The 17,947-nt window shown below is 40.8% G+C and overlaps 1 protein-coding gene and 1 long non-coding RNA gene across 3 annotated transcripts in view; one reads left to right on the top strand and one right to left on the bottom strand.

The window, feature by feature from the left end:
• Positions 1-11,698, top strand: part of CTDP1 (CTD phosphatase subunit 1) — a 100,595-nt gene extending 88,897 nt beyond the window's left edge. For both annotated transcript variants that reach the window (XM_071450618.1, XM_071450610.1), the window contains one exon: positions 10,665-11,698. In XM_071450618.1, the coding sequence (XP_071306719.1) occupies positions 10,665-10,806 (142 nt within the window). In that variant the 3' untranslated portion in view covers positions 10,807-11,698. The remainder of the gene's footprint in view (positions 1-10,664) is intronic.
• A 7-nt stretch (positions 11,699-11,705) lies between these two features.
• LOC139601525 (uncharacterized) overlaps positions 11,706-17,947 on the bottom strand; it is a 30,411-nt gene continuing 24,169 nt past the window's right edge. Inside the window, exon 3 of the long non-coding RNA XR_011682927.1 lies at positions 11,706-11,834. This is a non-coding gene — a long non-coding RNA (uncharacterized lncRNA). The remainder of the gene's footprint in view (positions 11,835-17,947) is intronic.

Genomic DNA, 17,947 nt, shown 5'->3' with positions numbered 1-17,947 from the left:
AATTAAAATGCCAGCTTGAAGCATGTGCTAAAAATGTTGGTAGAAGAGAAGCAGTACTGCTTCTTAATGGAAGGGGAGGAAATCTAGGAATCAAAATGGGTGGATATTCCCATTTCCAAGTAGTTTATTAATCACTTCTAATAGGTACTTACATTGGGAAGAACAAAGTCAGATATTTTAGAAACCTTGGATTTGCTTCAGAAGACTGTTTTATCTGTATCAAGCCAGTTGTGGAGATCTGTCCCTGTGTTGTTTTCAGCCATGCATGTGAAAAGCAGAATAGGGATGTTTTGATTCCCCACACCACTGTAGATGTCAAAGCAGCAAACATGTCCTTTGCTGTGTGACCCAAGCATATTGCCACTGCATTGCACAGAAGTGGTCCCTGTTTGCTGAGGGAAAAGTCTCCTGTTCAGAGCCTCCTTTTGCTGTTCTCAGATTACCGCTGTGGCTTGAGTGTGCCTTTAGCTATCCCAGTGAATATTTACTGGAGAACACAATTGAATACATGACAGTATATATTTTGCCAGTTGCAGTGAAATAACCCATCAGACAAACCACATCACGGTAAACGTTCTTGCTAAGTATGTTCCTGCTAGGTAGAGAACCTTGTAAAGCTTGCAGATTAACACAAAAAATGGTGAAATGGTATGTCTCAGCTGATGTTGCTGTTTGCTTCAGACCACTGAATGGTAATACCAGAAAGTTCTTTTGTGTCCCAGGTGTTAGCAAAGGTGGATAAACAGCATCTGAGCAGTGGGGCCAGAACTGCCTGCAAGATCCTGGTGTGTGGCCGGGCTTCTCCTCTCTGCCAGGGCTCTGCACAGGTCCTGCCCCTTACCTCTGAGGGTCACCTGGGCAGGTGAGGAGGAGAAAGGGATATCTGAGTACGGTCAGCTGTGAAATGTGTTCCAGCAGTCTGGGAGAGGGCCTGTCGAGTGCTTTTATTCCTAAAGTCAGAGAAGTGTCTCATCCTCTGCCTGGCATTTCAGACCTCGCTCCTGTCCCTGCATCCATCTGGCTATCTCATTCTCAAGCATTAGAAGAACAACTTGTTGCAGTCTCAGTTTTTGTTACATGTTTGAAGTGCTGTGTCTGTCTAGTCATTTGGCACCTCGAGAAACAGCTTTTCACATTTCCATCTGTGCACATCCATATATCCAGGTAAATTGATAATTGTACTTTATCAGAGCCTCTGGCTAGTACCATTACATGGATAAGACCAGGCTGTCCTGGTTGAACTCCAGATATTAAGAACCACACAGCCACTTGCTCACTTCCCCTTGCCCTGTGTGGCGGAGAACCAGGAAAAAGTAAACCTATGGCTTTAAATAAGAACAGTTTAATAATAATTGAAACAAAATAAAATACTGTAATAGCATCATAATAATTGTAATGAGGAGGTAGGTTTAATTTCCCTAAGGGAAACAAGTAATGTGTGGTACAAATGTTCACCACCTTGCTGCTTCTCCCTCAGCAGCAATCAGCCCCTCCTCTCCAATGACCCCCAGTTTATGTTCTGGGCATGGCATTGTATGGTCTGGAATATCCCTTTGCCCAGTTTGGTTCAGCTGTCCTGGCCATGCTCCCTCCCAGGTCCTTGTGCAGCTTCTCACTGGCAGAGCACAGGAACCTGAAAAGTCCCTGGTTCGGGGTAAGCATTGCTGAGCAATGACTGAGCCATCAGTGTGTTTTCAATGTCAGTCTCACACTGAATTCAAAACATCATACTGTCCTGGCTAGTGAAAAGAAAATTAACTCTCCATGACACAGGCTCAGCAGCTGCCTTTTACTCTGGACTGATAAAAGGTAATGAGTTGCTTCTCCTTCAGATGCCTTCTTCATTAGTGGTATGGGAGAGACTGCAACTGAATAATACCTTGAATCTAGGTTTTGGACAGCACCATCATAAAAAATTGCAGCTTTGCACCAGAAAGTACAGATCAAGTATAAACTGCCTTTGCTAGTTCAGATTTATTCCAGAAATATCGACAGAAAAAACTGTAGAGCAGACTGTGGAGGGGCCCAAGACTGTGAGCCAGGAGAGCTGCCATCTGCTGCAGTGGGTCATTTGTCACATCGTAGCTGGTGTGAAAACAACAGGTACGGGGAATTCTCAGCCGTGTGATTCCATTTGGCACATAGGCTGGGGGCTGGCACATGCCTTTTGATCCAGATTGAATTGGTGATGCTCACTGACCCAGTATTATAGAGATCCAAATTTAATGAATGCAGACCCACTGTTTAGGGAGTTTGTTGGAATTACACAATAAAAAAAGATGGCTGGCATTTTGTTTTAAATGTATTGCATGTATTTTTATGCTGTATATATCATTTATGCTAACCGTATAAAACTCATGTAAAAGTCACATGGTTCTGGCAGATACTTTCACAACTTCAATTCAGATTTTTCTTATTTGTAAACCAAGCCTTGACACTACTTTGCTCTGTTTCTAGTGGAAGCCTAGCAAATGTCTAACAAATTTCTGAAAATTTCTTTTACTGAGAAGTGACTTCCTGGCTAACTTACTAGCTTTTCTAAAACACCCTGTAGCAAAATGGACTGTCTGAAGTCAAGTGTTGACCTTTTAATGCTGATAAATTTTTTTCTAGGTTCTCTGTAGTTTTGTATTATAATGCAGTCTTCTTAAAACAGTCTTCCAAAGCCTGTTTTAATGCATGAAAAAATATTTATTGCTTGTTTCAACAAATATTGTTTGTTTCAACAAATAAATAAAGAAAAATATAAGTTGTCAGGGCTAGGAATTTGGGGAAAGAAGTGAGGATTGCCAAGATAACATGTCTTGCCATTGGGATAAAGAAATAAGTAGTAGAGAAATGTAATATTGCAAGAAGATGCTGTATGATACAGAGAAGAAATCTTTCAGCCCCTTGCTAGATGGAGCAGTCTCAGTCCCAGGTACTATGGTGTAACCCACAGCCTCACAGCAGCTCCAATTCCCCAACTGTTGTGCAGTAAATACTCCTTGGAAGCTGACTACAGAGATGGTGGACTACTGGCTTACCAGACTGTGAGGCAGGCAGCAGAGTCAATCAACTGGGGGATTATCCAGTTAAATCACATGGCAATGTGAGGAGGATGAAGGGCTGACTGTTCTTGGCAGGAGTGACCTAGTGAATTTCGTGAAAGAATATAGCTGTGTGGAAAGGGGACTGTGTATTTTGGCCCATAGAACACAACATTTTAAAGGAATTTGAAGTCTCTTTTTTGTGCCTCAGTGGCATTGGCAGTACTACCAGTATCCGTATAGAATCAGTGATGTGTTTTGTCTTATTTTCAATATTTTATGATGAAGCAGAGATGTTGTTAGTTAATATTCTTGTGAGCAAAGCAGAGAATGAACATGCTAGAAGGATGTTTGGTTTAATTATTTGCAATTTAATCTCAATTATTTATTGAAAACAAGGACAAAGTAAGAGACGGGTTAGTAAAAATCAGAGTTGAAGGCTTTGACTAAAGATGAAAAATCATCTTTCTTTATAACTTGGTGTAGTCCATAACCTACAGGTTAAGATAATCCACCAAATCCTACTTAAAACCTCCTTGATTAGCACAGTCAGTGTGTTGTCAGCTAAATTCCATCTTAACAATTTAAGTAGCCAAATAATGCATTTTGAAGAGAATTCTCAGTGTTTGTAAGTGATGCTGGCAAATCCAATCAGGATTTCAAGTGTTACTTTGCAGTGTTGGGGGTCTTCAAACTGAAGTTGGTTCTGCCTTATATTGGCACAGGAGTACCTCTACATTGTGCTTCTGTGAGAAAAATGAAGGCAGTTTTACTTTTCTCAGATAAATCAGATGATGTTTCTTTTCCAGCTTCTTGTTTTAATGTATGGTTTTGAATTTTCTAAATTGCCCATGCATCCTAGGATTTTTTTTGCCCACTTTTCATCATAATATTTTATTGCATACAACCATTCTTTAAAATAATGACTCATTTTGATCTCTAAGGAGGACATTATTCTTCATCACTATCTGAGACTATTGCCTTCCTATACAGAAATTAGTTTGAGGATTTAGTCCATTTTCAAAAGACGTTTTTCAAACCAAATCCCAGTAGAGTTGGTGTACAATGCCCACCCAGGTGCTGGGAAGAAAGGCTTGAAACTATTTTTGCTCACTTCTGAGCCTTGGTATTACAGCCTCCCAGAGTTACCCAGAATCTCTACAGAGCTACAGAACTACTGTAAGTTCTACAGAACTACCAAGTTTAACTTTTATTGTCAGAAGAGGTAATATTTGTAAACTAGAAGAAGCTGGAAAGAGAATTGATGCAAACAACAAAGGCCTAGTTTAGCTTTCAAATAGGATTAAGAAGTCATATGCTAGAGTGCATCTGTGCATTTTCCCTTATGAAAGTGGCATTCCACATAGTGAAAAGTATATTTAATTTTCTGCTGTCTTCTATATGTCAATGACAAGATTATTTGTTGTCTGATATAAAACTGCTGCTGTCACCTTTGCCTTTTGAAGAAATAATTATATTGCATGTTGTATATGTCTTATAAGTACATGGATTATTTTTAAGCAACTTGAAGTTAATAACAAGTAATATTTTAGGGACACAGTTTCTATTTCTGTGACTTAATTACAGAAGCAAAATTGTAGGTTCAACTTTTCAGTTTTCCATTATCCAATTTAATTGTAATCTGTATCTAAATTAGTTCAGTGCAGAGAAAATCACACAGCATTTTATTTTAAAGTTTTATTGCTACACTGTTTGGTTTTGGAATATCTCAGTGTTTAACTATTAAGAAATCACCATTTTCTTCAAGAAAACATTAATATTGTTAAGAAACCACTGTTGGACTGATTTTCTTGTTATTAAACTTTCCCCTTTATCTGAATATTAAGAAGACACAAGCTCATCAATGGGACAATTTTAGCAAAATTGATCAACTATCCTTGTTAAATCCAGAAATTACTACAGTGTGCTATATTAAATTTTCAGTGACTTCCTGACTTAAAATACTCTAAATTTAGATATTGTTGAGTGTTTAGTTCAGAGAACTACCTATAAAGCTGTTGCAGGATGTTTTCAGTTTCCAGAATAGTTTCTCACCATTGGAATTGTGCACAGGTGCGCTAAATTTTAAGGCAGAAAGGCACTGAGGGTGTACAGAATTTAATTAGCTCTCACTTTACTGTTGTGTCAGTTAAAATACTCTTCAGAGATGTCAGTTGGAATTGGTTGGTGCCTGCAGGAGGTTTTTGTGAGCAGCGTTGAAAGCACACTGTTCCTCCAACTGCAGGGGCTCTCTCTGCACTCCGAGGCTGTGCAAGGAACATTCTCAGTGCATAATTTTTCTGCATATTAGATTTCTGGATCACCCTATAATCCTGCAGAGAGCATTGGATGAGTTCTTGAGGAAATATATGAGGTGTCTGGCATTTGTTCCTGGGGTGCTAAATAGTATCCTGTTTGTCCCAGCAGGACCAGAAAGTGAAAACACACACTGCAGCTTGCCAGTAGTGCTGGGGTGGTGCTGTTCGTGTTCCCATGGCTGTGTGTGTGCCTGGCAGTGTGCTCTGCTAGTGCCAGGGAGGAGACTGGGACAGAAAATCCAGTGCCCGTGCACAGATGTTCCAGGGAAATTGCCAGAGGGGAGACACCTGAGTTACAGGCAGGCTGTGGACAATTGCTCACTCTGAATGGGAATAGAATCAGCATGGTTTGGCTTGGAAGGGACCTTAAAGATATTGCCATGTATCCCATGTTAAAAAACATAACCGCAAGACTTGGAATATCTCTCTGAAAATTTAACCGTCTTGTCTGTCCGTCCCATGTAACATATTAATGCTCACAACATGGATTTCCAGTTTGTGTGTTCTCAGAGCTCAAGGCATTGAAGCTTGTTAGCCAAGTACTGGGCTGGCATCTTCAGAATGGGTTGAAGAAGTTTTTTGAGGATAACCAGCCCTACTTCTTCAGAATATTGCCAGAGAAATAGTTTGTCTGAATACAGTGTTCCCACAGTCAAATTCCTGTGGAAGAAAGTCATATTCTAGTTGCACTACCAAATGCCACATCACCTTCTTTCCATTGTGGAAGGAGTTTACAGAAAGCTGTGGTCTAGGTGTGTATAGAATCCAGGTCAGACCTTCCATACGGAGCTTTGGAGGCATGCCGGGGTGGTGTAGGTTGTGGTGCAAGGCTGTGAGGATGTTAGAAAGCAGCACACAGTTCCAAAATGCCCTTTCCAAACTACTTATGGCTGCTGTGTGAGTGTTCTCATTAGAGAGAAGCTTGGCTGTATTTGGTAGCAAATTGAAGTCCTAATTTATAACGTCAATGCTGTAAGCTGATTGCTTGTAAAAGACTTAAACACATTTAGTGTGCAGACTCTGCTTTGTTATTGTAGTGATTTTAGGAGATATTGAAAAAAGTCAGGTCAACTTGCAAAAAATAAAGGGTTTACTCATTATCAGAATAGTGATGGGGATTTGTGGGGACTTGGAGTTTAAAGGATATGTGGATATGTATTTAAGTATTTTCTGTAGTTTTCATTTACAAGTCTAAAATAAGGTTTGGAATTTAAGATTTAAGTTTGCTTTGTTTAAAGCAAGGGTTATGTTGCCCTTTGAGTTCCTTTGCTAATTAGAAGTTTCTATTTTAATGTAGCACTGTATTTCTTAAAGGGATGCAAAAAAACCAGAGACAATCTGCTTTTCAAGTAAGAAAAGACGAATGTTTTTCCAATATTATTTTCAGCCAATTATAAATTAAGACCTTAAGATAATAGAAGCAAGAAATACTGGGCTTCTTTCACTTTGTTCCCTATGGCTCTCTTAGTGAACTAAATTTAAAGTGAATTCATGAGAATGGAGTTTTCATTCGACTAGTACATTGTAATCAGATTTTAGTGCTCATTTTAATGGATCAAGAGCTAAATAAATTTTCATTTTCAGCAAAGTTTTCTGTGATATTTTTATAGGTGTATACCTTCTGCTATTGCAACTCTGTAAACCTGTCTCTTCATTTGGAAAATCACTATTTCTTATTAGCATTCTTTGGATTAAATTTTCCTAAAAACTACTTTTATATGTATATAATTACAAATAGTTTTTTATTTTTAATGTCATTGTGAATTACACTTAGTTTATTTAAATCTCTTGACAATTCATATAAATACATGAGATTTTGTGAAACCTACTTCTCTTTTGAAAGGATTTTTCCAGCACGTGAACTGGTGGGCCTCCTTGTACTGGGTATTACAAAAGAAAAATACTTAATGCAAAGGAAAAGGTAATCTGGATTGTAGAAGCTTTTTCACAGAGTTGTAAGATATTTAAAGTTCTGCATTCAGTGTTTTGGCAGTTGTTCATATGTGAGGTTAAAGATACTCAGTTATTATAAACGTGTTTGGCTTTTAATAACAGTCGAGCAAAATTCGTTACAAAAATGCAAATCAGGCTAATGGAAGCCTGCAATGCTGCTGAATCACTTTCTCTAAATAGTAAGAAGGAATTCTGTATGAGCTTAACTTTTCCACTCAAAAGTGCTACACACTATGGCTCTGAAACTGGAAATGACAAAGAATGGGCACAAAACAGTGAGGAAAAATATACATTTTAAATCGTTTGTTATGTTAATAGGTATACCACCATGGGGATATACTGCTTTTTCTCTGAAGACAGAAATTATGAACAGTGTTACCTCTCTTTTCTGAATTTGCAAAGAAAAAGAGCAGCTCTGTCTTCCTGATGTCCTTTCTCTATACTTCTCTGAGGGTTAGCTTTTTATTTGATATCATAATACTCATTTAAATGTTTTTTTGAATACCTGTGAAGCTGCAGTTTACAGTACACAAACACTGAAAGATTTTTATATCATAATAAAAAAATGCTAACATTCAGAAGATTTTTTTTCTATAGAGAACTAATACTTAGCTGTGTTTTTTTTTTTAAAATGTTTTTTTCCTCCCTGTAAATGACTAATGTTTCATATTGAGATTGAACAGAGCTGTCATTCTAGCCTTCCTGAAATAACAAGAACTGACAAAACAGATAATGGTCAGGTTTTTGGATTTCCAAAGACACTGTTGAATACAACTGAATGATGGATGAAATATGGGAGTGGCATCTATTAAGGTTTCTGGAAAGTCTTTTTGTGGGCTGGAGCTCCATTCTTTAATTAATTAGTCACACTGAGTATTTCAGATCTCTGTATTTAGTTGATTGTCCTCACCAAAATCTAGTTGCTGTGAAGTACATTGAAATTTTAAAAGTTATTTTCTTGCATAAAGTAATAATTTTGCTAGTCTTTGCTGTTATTATTTAGTAAATTAACTGTTCTGCACTTTCAAGAAATAATGAACTGGCAGTGAGGTATTATTTCAATGAGCTGTTATTTCTTGTATTTCTTCACAGACCCTTTTGTTTCTTTTCTGTGAGATCTGTGCTATTGATTTATGTCCCAGTAAATTACAGTATTTAGGCTCTAAAAGCCTGCTTGTCCTGACACATCCTTCAATACAATATCTGCAGTTGTGTGTACATTTCATATGTGAAAATGACAGCTGTCAGATTGCTAATTTCATTTTTCAGTGGGCAAATACCATCAGATTCCATGGATGCAGTCTTACAAAAGATGAATGCAAATGTTTTCAGCTGTGAGCATTGTGGTATAGATTCCCTTCATGACTTTATATTTTTTTCTCAGTTAGCACCGCTTATGTACTTCTTATCCTCTACTTGTTAAAGATGCACGACTCATTTCTTCTTTTGCTGAGTAAGACTCTTTCAGGTTTCTTTAATTCCCAATTAGCTTTTCTTTGCTAATAGTATCATTAATGCCTGAAATAGCACTGTAGTTCTGAAGGCTGAAATCATCACTAAGCAAGTGTTGCTAAGGCTCTACACATTTGTATAGCTTTTAATGAAAATGTGCTGAGATTTTTTCCAATTGGGCGTTTTAAGCATGGGAGCTTCCTTGTCCAAACTGCATGCTAATAGAGTGTGTGTGGAAATAATCACTGTTATGCCTGAGAAACTGCTTTTTATTGTGAATTAGGCTACATTTAGTGCCCTGAAACTGCTTCAGCACACCACATTTGAGTTTCAGTAGCAAAGTATTCAGGTAACACTTTTACTTCATCCCATTTTTCCTTGTTAGGGATTTAGAGCCCAGAGTGTATCCGAGGGTTTCAGCCTTTCCTCCCAGGAATATTAATTCTACCACCCTATGCTCAACAGCAAAACCCACCTGACATCAGTGGGAGGAGGTGCTCTGTAAAGCAGCCAGCAGTGTCTTTTTTTGTCCACAGCTGCAGCAGAAAGAGAAGATAGAACATAATACTGCTCACTTGCCATTTTGATTTGGACTTCCCTTCTGACTTCCCACCACACCTTGTCCATCTATCTCCCTGAAAAGTGAAAGGGCAAGTCAGGTGTCAGTCAATCAGCTCACACACCAAGCAGTTTGGGCTAATGAGCTTTCCTCTTTCTTGGAAAACAGCAATCAAAGTGTCTGTGTAAATAAAAATTGCTTTGTATTTCAGCATTGCTTACAAGCTCACAAGTTTGACTCTTAATCTTTGCCTTCATTTCTTTTGGATATGTCTCATGTCAGTATTTATCAAATGTCTTTCTTTCTTGCTATATGCTATTTCTCTGTGCTCTCAGAAGTAACAGGATTATTGTTAAATTACTGTTTTAGCTAAAATAGGTAGATCATTTTATGAGTTTTTCATGACTGCAAGTGGGTGCATTCTCTTCTTAATGAAGCCCCACCAAGCAAGGAAAGTTATTGGAGAGATGCCTGCCCCTCTGCATGTATTTTTCTGCTTGAAATTTGAATAATTTGAACAAATTATCCTGAAGGATTTTGAAGGTGCTTCCGCATCTCATTATGAATTCTGTGCAATGCAAAAATCTCAACTTTATTTTTGTCTTAGAAGTACACGTCTGATATATAATTCCCTTTAGCAAGGTAAAGAGATTTTATGTTTCCACAAATCCAAATTCTTTTGCTTATGGCTATTTCCCAGTTGAAGCGTTAGATTTTCCTTAGAGATCTTTCAGAACCAGGAACATGATTCTTTCAGCAGGGTATGGTGCACATCAGTTTCCTGTTTAAACTGGTTCATTCTCCAGAGATGCAAAGAAATGTGTTTAGCCTGGCAGGACTAATCCAAAGAGACACAAATGGGAAGGATGGGACCCCAAAGTTTGGAAGCATGAAAGTGTACGTGCTGGTGCAGTGAGATGCGGTTCGTCAGTTATGGTTTTATTTTGATAAGAAAAACAGAAACTTGAATATTTCAAAATCATACAACAACATTTGTATTTTGGTAATATCTCTTTCACACAATGGCTTTATTCTTTCTTTTGGGATGCAAGAGGAATGTAAATCTACTCATTATTTTCAAATAGTCTCATACTTTCTTCAGAAGAATGGAAGAAACAAATTAACACTACTTTGTTCTTTGCACCTACTGCAGACAGCACATAACAGCAATTAAAAAACAAATTGTGTGAACTGGCTACTGTTAGTTCATGAAAAAGCAAGGGCCGTACTTTTTGTCTAGGCCTGAAAAAAGATGAGTCCTTTAGCTTCACTTTTTCTCATGTTGAATATGAGTCTCTCAGTAAGCGCTGAGACACCTCCATTCATGGGCCTTGTCTCTGTCTGTCCTTCCAGGGGTCACAAGCGCAAACTGGATGAAGATGATGCTGCCAGTGAATCCAGTAAAGAATCCAGCAATGAAGATGAGGAAGGAAGCAGCTCTGAAGCAGATGAAATGGCAGCAGCACTTGAAGCTGAACTGAATGACTTCATGTGAGAGTCATGCAGAAGACAGAATTTGTAATTATATTTACTTCTCATAAACAGATCGGACTTCAGATGAGTCCCTCACGTCAGTACTCAATGTTTTTCCAAAATGTGTGTGTATATTTTGCAAAGCATCTCAAGAGGTGATACGTTATTTTACAAAATCAGAAATAGATGTTTTTAAGTTGTTTTACTAAATGAAATATACTTTTTTAAGCAAAAAAAAAGGTATTAAATAGGACATGGTGTGCTATGCCAAAGACATGTTAGGAGCTCTGCAGAACCTTCATGTATAGGACAGTGGTACAAAGACTTGTGATTAAACATACATCAAGTTTCTAAAAATATTGCAGGCTGTGGTTTATGGGTTACAATCTTCAAAAAAAGGAGGAGAAAAAGGAGATGGAATTGTCTGGGTAGTACAGCAGGAACCTGACAAACTGGTCATCCTTTTCCACAAATAAAGCTATCAAATATAAAAGGATTTTTGAAATAAGAAAGAACTATTTATATTTGTATAGAAACAGACAACGTGATATGCAAGCTTTGTGAACTCTGCACTTGACCCACCTGTCATTTGCTTGTAAGAGAATACATAGTGGTCAACATTCAACAATTTTAGGTTACTTTGTTGAATAGTTGAGTTCTTTAGAGACATCATTTAGATTTTTACCTTTTCTTCTTTGTAACCAGAAATGTAGCACAGCAGTCTGTGTGGTCCTGTACTGCCACAAGATGCATATTCACCCATTCGTGTTGTCTTGGAAAGAACAAGTGCTACTTCAGTCTAGATAGAATTTAATTTCTTTGACAAGAGATCTGATGTAAAGTTTTTGTATATTCTATTTCATATTTGACCCACAAAACAGATTTTCTTTCATTTAATAAAGGTTCATTTTGTATGCTTTGTTTCTCTTTCCTGTTCATTTCCTTCCATCAAACATAAGGCGCTTTTCTGTATTATCTTTTCCTTTATTCTGCATGAAAATAATGAAAAATGTTGAAAGCGGGAGCAAATTTGTAGATTCAGGCAGGTAGCTGAAGGACAGAAGAGAAACAGTGGCTCAGAAGATTCATGGACTCTAACATCTGACTTTTCTCAGGTGCCTTTGACTGGCCTCCAAAATTACCATAAGAGTTGTCTTTTTGGTATTGAATTTCTGTGGCTAGGACCATGGTTTATTCTCAATTGTTAGCAACTGGAGATTGAATCCTTTTAACAATATGTTTGCAAAAGAAGACTTGGTATTTTGTATGTCATGGTTAAAAGGAATAGTGGTGCAGGAATACTTCATTTTTCCACTTAGCAGTAAAACAGAACATTTCAGTAGAATCTCAGTTGCTGTACAAATAGCACTCTAATTTTAAAGCTTCATAATGACAATAAAAGGAGGACTGAGAAAATACAAGAGCCTTTTCAGATTAATACTGGTTTTCCACTTAAAAATGCAAAGTCAGCATTCACGGACAAAAATAGTGGATTTTGTGGGAAACTGCTCAGTTTCCGTTTTCAGACACAGGTACCACACAGCTGAATGCTACTGTGTCCTGCCTGCTGTAGCTCTCCATGAAAACAAGCAGGATGTCTCCAAGTGACTTTTGATCATATAACAGAAGAAAAAGACTAATGCTTGTAAAATGGGACATCAAAATATTTTCTTTTTTTTTCAGCAACCTGAATACAGCATCCCCAGCTACCAGAGGATGATTCCTTAATTAAATACTAAAATGCCAGGGGTTGTGGGGTGTGTTTTGTGTTTTCTTAAAACCCCACTTGAAATAATGTGAAATAACATCAGCTTTCTGGGTCACTGTGATGCTGCAACTGACAGCACAAATTTCAGCAGAGACTTGTTCTGGCTGATGGTCTTTGCCAGTCACGCAACTCTTGGGCAGCATTTAAGCTCTGAATGTAAACACAGGCAGCGAGCAAAGCCAGGCTTTGCTGGGTGCTGCATCCCAGGCACTGCAGCTGCCTCACAGTATTCTTGGGGGGATTCCCTGCAGACGGGCTGTCTGGTGAGAAAGGCTGTATCTGTCTCCCAGTGTTATTTTATGGATGATGGTTTAACTGGTGAGAGGGGGTGGTCTTGGCAGAAGTCCTACAAGCCATCAGCACTCCAGTATCTCTTAACAATCCCTGCCCTCCGGTCCTTGTAGCAGGGGGACCTAGCACAGGGAGTGTTGAGCAACTCCTTGCTCACTGCCAGAGCAGGGCAGAAGGCACCAAGCCTGCTTTCTGCTGAAAAGGAGCCTCTGCTCAGCCGGGTGGCTGTGCTGAGGGCACTGGTCACCAGTCTCTGCACAGGTGGGAGAGAGAAGTGGAAACTGAAGATTTAATAGATGGTAAGTTAAATGCCCATTCTAACCTGGCAGCGAGAAGTCTGGATGTATGAAGTTGTCACTCACTCCCACTAGCTTACACTTTTTTGAAGGTGCAGGAGCATCCTTGGAAAAGCAACAAATGTGCTTTGTGAAAGGAGTTTAACTCTTCATTAAGTGACCTAGATATTTTGACAGGGTGTTTTATCCTGCCTTTTTGCCCTACTTCTGTACATTTGGTAGTCAGCAAGGGCACTCTAACAGCTGAAGAGGAGGCTGGATTCCCGGCGAGGTTGTTGAACTCACTGGGCAGAGCTGGTTTCTGAAAGGGTACTAGGTGTGGAAATGAGCACAGAATGGGCACCTTGCTTTGTCAAGCTTTCTAAGCATGTACTATCACTGCTGGCTAGGAAAGATGGCTCCTAAGGGTTCATGGTTATTTAAGAACTGGGAAGAACCATCATTTTGATTTAAAGACCAATAGTTTTACTTTCTCCTTGACTTGCCCTCACCAGTTCTTAAGAGAATGAGAAGACATCATAGCTCTGATGAGGATCATACAATAGTTTGATTTGGAAGGGACCTTTAAAGGTCATGTACTCTATTCTCCCTACAATGAGCAGGGACATCTTTGACTAGACCAGGTTGCTCAGACCTTGGTCCAACCTGGCCTCAAATGTTTCCAGGTATGGGGATGTAGTGGGACCTGTGATCAAAGCAAAAAGCATTGCATAGTGGCTAAGCTTTTCTCCTTGTGCCTGTGTTGGGGACAGGGGAAGAAGAGGGAGCCATTGCTTAGCACTGAGATGTGGAAAGCTCCAAGTGAGCAGATACTTTCCCTGTTGGGTTTTGTGCATATGTAAAGTAGGCCTTGAGTCTTCTCAGAGTTGGATAGTAACATCCTCTGTGAGGGGTGGGAAGTCTCAATTTTCCTTCTTGGCACTGCTACTTGTGGAATAGGTGACTGTCTTACAAGTGTGAAAATACACATACACAAACCTGGAGCTGTACCTAAAGGTTTCTCATCTCTGCCTAATTTTACTACAGTGAACATTGCAGTAAGTGACAAGTTGAAGAATATATACATAGTGGTCTTGTTAAGGAAGAGGATCTCATCATGTAGCTGAAAATTCAGCATGAGAAGACTCCCAGTTCTCACTACCTGCAGGCAAGCTTTTATACATTTGTTTTTCTTATCCAATCCCACCTTCTGTTGTCATTTCAGAAGTGTTTGCAGCCCAGCACCTGACCCAGCCTCCTTCCCCTTCCCTCTCCCAGGAACGGGAGGCAGCAGTACCCAATCCCCCAAGCAGCATCACCTACAGCAGGCATGCATACCTGATAGGCTGCAGCTGCATATCCTGTGCTCATTCTGCTGACCTGGCTTTGAGAGAGAGAGAGAGACATGACCTGTAGTAACAGCAGTAACAAATATACAGAGAAGTGAAAATACTGCCTTTTTGTAGGCTGGGTGTGAGTGCTTCTGTGTGGGAAAAGGATTATCTTTCTTCTAGGAATTTATTCCTCAGTGTCATACAGTTCATAACCATAAATGGAAAAACCTTTGCTTCTGGTCTGGCCTCCCATGAAGATCAACTCAATCATTCCCAGCAGCTGTTAAGTCATTGTCCCCAAGAACCAGGCCAGCTGCTTTCCTGGATCTCCTCAGGGCCCACGTGAATCCTGTTATCTTTCTCCTCCAAGGAAAGAGTAAGTCTGTTGTCACCAATATATACATGACAGAATGGCTGAGGTGGGGGTGGACCTGGAGGTCATCTGGTCTGATCTCCCCTGCTCATGCAGGGAGGTTTATTTGTTCATGTCCATGTCAGTGTCTGGATGTCTATAAGGATGGAAAGTCTACAGCCTTTGTTCAGTCACCTCACAGTAAAAAGATTATTTTTTTGGAGGGGGGCGGGAAGTGGAAAGGAAAAAAGTAAGCACAAGGAGCATGATTGCTGGCTAAGACAGAGGAGGCATAAAACTCACCCCCGAGTTTCTCAAGGAGCTGAAACTTCAGGATGCATGATTGCCAGAAGCTTGTTTTCTTTCAAGTCCAGAACCAGACACTATACTGGAGGATCTCTTACCACCTGTTTGTGATGGGTTTTTGAGCCACTTGAGAGTTTATTTGGGAGCAGGATTTGAGAAAGATGTCAGTCACCTGGAACACAGGATTGCTAGAACTGTGGAGAAACAGACATGAACTATAAGCCAAGCCCTCTTTTGCACAATCTCTATTTCTGGTACAGCAAATTATTCCTTTCACTCCTCTCATTCTTCATGACTTTCTCTTTTTGCTGGAGAGCAGCAGAAATGCCCTATGACCTGATCCCAGGGAAGGGTGGGGTTGGCATAGACCCCAACCCGAGAGCACTCAGATCATTTTGGTGAGATGGGGGCTGATTTTGACTCAGCTTCTATTGTGTGCACTGAGCAGAAGGTGGCTTTGATGTATTTGAAGTACTTGATATTGCTGACTTCCAGGGGCAATAAAAGCAAATTCTTTTAAACCTCCTGGAGTTCTCATGCCCACAGAGCCTGTGCTGCCACCCCATGAGTCAGAACTCCCTTGGCAGAGGATGATTAATTCTCTTTTCTTTCCACACTCCATCCTAACTCTGCTCCCTGAAAAGATGAGGAGCCATGTCTGGTAGATGTAAGTATGTATGGCACTTCTAAAGATCTCCATCCCAAGATGAAGCTGGGCTGGCTTAGTCATTAGGTGGGTTTAGAGGCACTGTAAAGGTAGAGCAGATGCTAACCTGAAACAACAGAGGTAAAAGTGCATTTTGTTGCCCTATCTGCGGGATGGACAGCTGTGTCCATGGATTCCTTCCATGTGCTGTCCTCTTCCACTGAGCAGTCCTCCACGAGTCAGTGCGCTGTGCGAGGAGACTGGGAAGCAGAATAGGGACAGACCTTCCTCTTGAGGCACCACTGCCATCCTCCTAAGCCAAACTCTCACCAGAGCTGGCAGACACTAACTGTATTGCAGAGCCATATGGGTTTAATAGGCTATGACAAAACACCCATCCTTCTCCAAGTCTGCTCTTAGAGCAGTGCAGTTCTCCTCTGTCTCTTCTACACCTGCCAGGGGAAGCCTTGGAAAAGTGAATCTCAGAGACAGGCCTCTACTGACATTACGTAATCCTGCAGGGGAAACCTTGACCTGACCAAGGACTGTCAGAAGAGCTGGGTCCTCCTTCCTTTCCCTTCTCTGCAGAAGACCAGCATCTCTAAGTCCCCAAGACTGTTTGTCTGCCAGATTTTGGATGTTGTTGCTCCTTCACAACAATCAAGCTGTTCTTGCTGAAGCACAAACTACCATTGCTATTGATCAATTGTAAGGGTCAAAGCCCATAGGCAACAGCCTCTTCCTCCTCATGCTGCCTTCAGACCAGGTGCTAATGCTTTTCTGGCAGGAAGCACAACAAGAAGTCAGAAAAGCTTCTTATCTTTTCAGATCTACCACAATGGATATGTATGACCCTTTCAGGACATGAGTAATAAATATGTCACTTAGTTCCAATACAAATGGTGCTTGGGATATTCTCTGTTTCAATTAAGTGGATGAGCGTGGTCCTCAGAGAGCTCAACATGTCCTTGGGTGAATAAATGTTTTAATAATTCAGCTTTGTGTCTCATAATCTTATAGCTGCAACCCACAGAAAAATTTTCTTTTCCTTGATACTGAATAGCAAATTAAGAACACTCCACCTGATTCCTTTGCTTTTTGCTTTCTGTCCTTGGATCCAAGCTCTCTGCCGACCTGTCTGACCAAGGGGGGAGCCCCACCACAGGGCCCATATGCACAGCAGCCCTGTGCCATGTCCACAGGACACAGCCACCAGCTGCATCCTCCCTGGGTCTTCTCCCTCCAGGGGCTGCCTTTGGAAGCTGTGTCCCCTCTAAGCCTGCCTCAGAACAGCAGCTGTGCATCTTCCAGCACCCATCTTCTTCACTGACCATCACTTTTCCCTTGCTGGTGGAATAGGCTTTCAGCTTGCTGGCACGAAGCACATCTTCCCTTGCAGCTGGCTCCTCCTGTCAGCAACCCAAGACACTTTTCGGTGATTTAGGTTTTGGCACATTAAATCTCTCTTCTTTTTTATCATTCCTAAGAGAGCTAAGGAGGTGAAAGCAAGCCCCTGGTGGGCTGTGGGCTGGGAAAGAAGAAAGAGTCTGAAAGTTGTGCATTACCAGAAGAACTCATCTCTCCTACAAAGGCTGTGCTTGGTGTGCATCCATCTGAACGTACCCTTCAGGCAAGGAAAGGTGAACAAAGGCTGGACACTCTTTCCTTACATAAGAGGGTCCTCAGTCTAAGGGGGAAAAAGTGGGAAAAACAGAGGTTCATTAGATTAGAAATTCTGCTCTGCAGAACGTGCCCAGGCCTGTATCAGCCCAACACCGACTGCTCTCCTTGAACCACAGCCCGTGCACAGGCCCCCAAGCAGAGCCCCTGGTTTGCTCCATCACAGGAGGGTGCCCGTAGGTGCAGACTGGGGCACATCAGGGGTTAATTTCAGCTGTGGCTTTACGTAACTTTAAATTGCCCGCATTTGACATCTGCGAGGCAGAGGCGCTAAGAGCCGCAGTGGAAGTGCTGAGGAACAAGTCCGTGAGTAATTCCTGTTTGATCCCCAGCTTATATCGTTTACCTCATTACAGCACTGCCTGCAGCCTTCAGCTGCTCCCTGCCTCCCCAGGGTTAATGGATTTCTCTTGCCTCTGTGCCACGTCCCTGTCCCGGCCGAGCTCTCCAGGCAGACACAGCGCGGCCTCCCCCAGCTCGCCGAGCTGGTGTGAGGGGAACCCGAGCGCTC

The sequence above is a fragment of the Agelaius tricolor genome, unplaced genomic scaffold, assembly GCF_023055355.1.
Source record: "Agelaius tricolor isolate 1412-34295 unplaced genomic scaffold, bAgeTri1.0.p SCAF_2, whole genome shotgun sequence".
Taxonomy (NCBI): Eukaryota; Metazoa; Chordata; class Aves; order Passeriformes; family Icteridae; genus Agelaius; species Agelaius tricolor.
This window is presented reverse-complemented; position numbering and strand designations above follow the sequence as displayed.